The sequence below is a fragment of the Glycine soja genome, chromosome 7, assembly GCF_004193775.1.
Source record: "Glycine soja cultivar W05 chromosome 7, ASM419377v2, whole genome shotgun sequence".
Classification (NCBI taxonomy): Eukaryota; Viridiplantae; Streptophyta; class Magnoliopsida; order Fabales; family Fabaceae; genus Glycine; species Glycine soja.
Genome location: NC_041008.1, coordinates 15460971 through 15466056, shown reverse-complemented (window position 1 = coordinate 15466056; position 5086 = coordinate 15460971). Strand labels below are relative to the sequence as shown.

General features: G+C 30.9%; 1 protein-coding gene across 1 annotated transcript; it reads left to right on the top strand.

The window, feature by feature from the left end:
• The first annotated feature begins 450 nt into the window (after positions 1-450).
• On the top strand, positions 451-4877 carry LOC114417712 (sodium transporter HKT1-like). Its single transcript, XM_028382796.1, has 3 exons — positions 451-1682; positions 4006-4215; positions 4316-4877. The coding sequence occupies exons 1-3, from the start codon at positions 592-594 to the stop codon at positions 4512-4514; spliced, it is 1500 nt and encodes a 499-aa protein (XP_028238597.1). The 5' UTR covers positions 451-591; the 3' UTR covers positions 4515-4877.
• Positions 4878-5086: the final 209 nt, after the last annotated feature.

Sequence of the window (5086 nt, the reverse complement as noted above, 5' to 3'; positions counted from 1 at the left end):
TTGAGTAAATTTAATTAAAATCATTTTATTTTACTGACGATAAAATCATTTTATTCTTTTTTTAAAAAATATAAATTTTTTTCTCTCAAATTTAACACATTATAAAACTATTGTATCTAGTGCTAACTTTATTTTTTATGGGAAGAAATTGTTAGAGATAAAAGTCAAAAGGCACGAATGGTAATTAAATTCTACTTTTGCGTGTGCAGTGTGCTAGGCCGGTGAATTGGTTGGATGGTAGAAGTTTTGTATTGACATTCAATGATTTTTATTTTTTTTGACTAAATGACATTTAATGGTTAAACTCAAATTGTTGGCTATAAATAGAACCCTTCTTCATCAGTTTTAAGTAACATCCAATTCGAGAGAGAAAAAATATGCATAAAAAAATTCGAGAGAAAGAAAATATGTGTTCTCTGAGTAATTCTTCTATTTTAAGATAGGCTAAAATTATTCTCTCAGTAAGAAATTGTAATATTTTTTCACTTATATTTCTGTGAGATGATATTTTCTCAACTCTAATTTTAATTGTGTGAAACTATATATCTATTTGGTGGAGGCGTGGAGAGTGTGCATGTTTATGACAGATTAATGATGAAAATTCGAAAACAAGATCGTTTTTTTAGATTCTTGGTTCTTTTTCTACCCTTCCAGCATTTCCACCCTTTCTTTATTCAACTTGGTTATTTCGTGATCCTTTCTCTGGTAGGTTACTTGGGTCTCAAGGTCTCAAAGCCAAGGACCCCCGTTATACCAAATGACTTGAACCTCTTTTACACCTCTGTTTCTGCTTCCACTGTTTCTAGCATGGTTGCCCTTGAAATGGAGCTTTTCTCCAATTCCCAACTCATTCTCCTCACCCTTCTCATGTTTCTCGGCGGGGAAGTTTTCACTTCCATGCTCGACCTTCTATTTGCTACCTACAAATTCCAAAACAGATCAGTTATCAGCACCAATCAAATAGAACTTGGTTTAGTTTCTATTCCTGACTCAAAATCAGAAAATTACCACAAACCGAGTGATGATAGTAATATTAACGACGACAGTGATAGACTTAAGTATAACTGTCTTAGTTATCTGACTTTTGTAGTTTTAGGTTACCTAGTGGTGGTTCAATTTGTTGGCTTTAGTTTCGTGTCTTTGTACATAACTTTGGTACCGAGTGCAAGACAAGTACTGAAAAACAAAGGCATTAAGATTGTAACGTTTTCTTTGTTTACCATAGTTTCCACGTTTGCTAGTTGTGGTTTTGTCCCCACCAACGAGAACATGATGGTTTTCAAGAAGAATTCGGGACTTCTTCTCCTTGTCCTCCCACACATCCTTCTAGGTAACACCCTTTATCCACCATGTTTGAGGCTTCTGATAATGGTTTTGAAAAAGGTTACAAAAAAAGAGGAATTCTCGTACTTGCTGAAGAATTTCAAAGACGTGGGTTATGATCATATGCTCTCTGCTCTTCATTGTTGCCTCCTGGTTGTTACTGTCTTGGGTTTCAATCTTATACAATTTGTGATGCTTTGCTCTTTGGAGTGGAACACCAAAATCATGGAGGGTTTGAATGTGTATGAGAAAGTGGTGGCGTCTTTATTTCAAGTAACAAATGCGAGACACGCTGGTGAATCTGTTTTTGATCTCTCATCCATCTCTTCAGCCATATTAGTACTCTTCGTTGTTATGATGTAAGTCACTAATCTCTTTCTATCTCAGGATCATCTAAGGTAGCGATGCATACTAGATAAGATAATTCATATCAGTTAATAACCAAGAATGGATAATTATGTGTTCAAGTTCAACATGACGAATACTTAACTAATAGCTACTGTTTCTATATATATATATATATATAATTCTATGATGTTTGATTTTTATCATACTTAAATTTTTCTTTCTTCATTTTTTTCTCTAGGTATCAACTAGTACAATAGTGTCTGTGACATGCATCATATTCCATTAAGAATATTCATTTCAAATAGGATAATGCTATTCTCACCTCATAACTTAACAGTAATTTTTACAATAAGTGGAGAAATAAGAAGTGAAAAAAAGAGTAAAATAATAAAAATTAATACGATAAATATAAAGAAATAACATTATAAAAAAAATTATGAAAGTGTGAATAAAAAATAATACTCTTTCTTTTACATAAATTGATTTTAACACTCTTACATTCTCATGCATGAAAAAAGCTGCTATTCAATTGATATTATTTTTAATATAAAATTATACTATATTCACATTTTCAAGGAAATGGTATTTGCACTAGCAGCTAAAATTAATTTGAATAATATTATTACATTTTAGAGGCAAAGATTATTCGTGGTTGGTTTTAACTACCCAAAAAAAAAAGTATAATGGTGTTCCTTGTTAGTTACAACAAGTGTTTGCAAAGCACTATTTCCCGCATGCTAATAAAATCTAAAATCTAATGTAATAGAATTGGAAGAGTTTCATTATTTTATTATTAAAATATTGTATACGAATTGTCGTATATAATTATTTTTTTATAATACATATTAAAACTGTCCAGATTTCAAACTAAGGGCAGATGTCAACTCCAAATAAATTTTTCTTCCACTCGTGCTTTCTTTATTTATTTTTCTTAATATTCTTTCCTGTTTTGTGATAGTTGATTGTTTAGTTTAATAATTTTATCCTCACTATAGCCCACTTCTAATTTTCCAAATGCATGTAGCATTTCCTATAATTGACATCAATCACATTGCATTATAATTGGACATGCAACAAAATTTCGTGATCATTGGCAGTAACATTCCACCGAGCTATGCCTATTGGCAATTGCGACCACGTAAATAATCTTTACCCTTTATATAACATTCTACTATTAGAAGTTAATTGGAAGCATAAAATGGTTTTACATTATTTTTATTTATGTATTAATATTGTATAATTAAAAGTATTAAATTTTTGTAAAAGTTATTTTGAAAATCACATTTAAGTTGATTTTCAATTAGTCAACGATGTATAAGATTTTACACTATGTGAAAATCAAATTCCTATTATTTTCATTTATTTATTTTTATAATGCTTTTATAAAAAAATAAAAAATAAAATAAGGGATGTTATAAACAACAACAAAAATATATCATGAAAAATGTTGTGCAACTTTTAAAGTAAAAATAAATTACTTGTTTTTGTATATACTATTATTTTTACACTTTCACTGGCACTTTTTTTAAAGAAAGAAAAATCAGGAAAATTATATATATATATATATATATATATATATATATATATTCTTTTTTCCATAAAATTTGTAGAATGTTTGGTAAAGAAAATTAAGTTTAAAACACATTTTTATAACAGCTGCGTGCTTTTCTTTCTCAGTTGTTTGCTAAATGTACTCTCTCCTAGTTACGTTACTTTTTTTTATAAAGTGTGTATGTTAAATGTAGCGTTCAAATCTTGTTAGCGAATATAGTTATTTTCTTAATTATATTCAGAATATTTAGGAATAAATATCTCTGTATAATTTATTTATTCTCTTTGTATATATTTTCTAATGGTTCTTGCTATGACTCGTAAATTTCAAAAGGTGAGTGTTCGCATATATTCTATCCTCCCACTGACATGTGGCATACGAACTGGAATATATCTATTGATGATTTGATTTGATTACTCGGAAAAGGAATTATGAGATATGATTGACCACGCACACATATTAAAATTGTGTGTGAGGTAATTGGAATTTCATAAATTATCTTGAAATTCTTAATTCTGTGTGGTGGAAAAAATGTTATTCAATTCCTTAACAGATCCACAACACTTGCTTGATAAATGATAATCATATATATATGAAAAAGGCACCTGTTAATTAAACATATGCTCACCTAATAATTCGATCGATGGAGATATATTATTTATAAAAATATCACCGCACCACTTTTTAAAACGGTTCCTAAAGAACCGTCATAGAATCCCTTTCGTAAAATGCTATTTTTTTAGTAGTGTTGATATCTTTAATTTGATTTATCGATCAAACAGGTACCTCCCACCATACACTACATTTATACCAGTAAGAGAGCACGAAAATGATGTCAAGAGAAACAAAAAAAGCGTAGTGGAGTGTCTTGTATTATCTCAACTCTCTTACTTGGTCATTTTCATTATTCTGATTTGCATCACTGAGGGTAAGAGCTTAAAAGAGGATCCCCTCAACTTTAATGTGTTTAACATCACCTTAGAAGTCATCAGGCAAGGAACTCTATTTTCTCGAGTAATTAATAAAAACTATATATATTAATTAATTAGTAAATTGACATTGTGAAAAAAAATGTGCATGCACTCCATGCAGTGCTTATGGGAACGTAGGGTTCTCAACGGGATACAGCTGCGCTAGGCAAATGAAAGCCGATGCCATGTGCAAAGATTCATGGGTTGGATTCTCGGGTAGGTGGAGTAGCAAAGGCAAGTTCATCCTTATCTTGGTCATGTTCTTTGGGAGGCTCAAGAAACTCAACATGAAAGGTGGCAAAGCCTGGAACCTCTCCTAACAGAACCCTTGCCGCAACAATATGAACACTACTTTCTAGCTAGCTAAGTTTGTTCTCGAGCACCATATATGGCCTTCACTACTGCATGTATTAAGATAGATTTAGAACTTTTACTGTCAGAAAGCTCTAGAAGATGGGAAATTGTTATATGGTCCCGGTCACCATATTTCCAACAAATTTTAATAATCCAACTATGTATTACATAAAAATAGCTTGTAAATATGGATGTGTAGTGGTCCGAGTCCATAAAATATTTTCTCCTAATTAAAAAGATAGTGAGATTATACTTTCAGAAACAACATCAATGTATAAATTGATCAAACGTAGAAGCATCTCTGGATATGCATGGGGTCTATCCTTTTGTGTTTCTCCACTTGTCATGCCATACTTAGTTAATTATTGATAGTGAATTAATGTCACTTTGACTTGCCCGCGTCCCACTTCACTAATCTGTATTACCCGTGGCGAGCATCACTATAATTACTAATTAGTATTGTGTGAAGATGTACACCTTTAGATAAGTTAAGGGTTGCAGTTAAGAAACAGTTTAATGATCATCAATATAAAAGTGA

Excerpts from the sequence above, each read along its gene's own strand:
- LOC114417712 (XM_028382796.1), top strand. The coding sequence starts at position 592 with ATGATGAAAATTCGAAAACAAGATCGTTTTTTTAGATTCTTGGTTCTT. Across the intron at positions 1,683-4,005 it reads GTACTCTTCGTTGTTATGAT|GTACCTCCCACCATACACTA; the intron begins GTAAGTCACTAA and ends TCGATCAAACAG. Across the intron at positions 4,216-4,315 it reads ATCACCTTAGAAGTCATCAG|TGCTTATGGGAACGTAGGGT; the intron begins GCAAGGAACTCT and ends CACTCCATGCAG.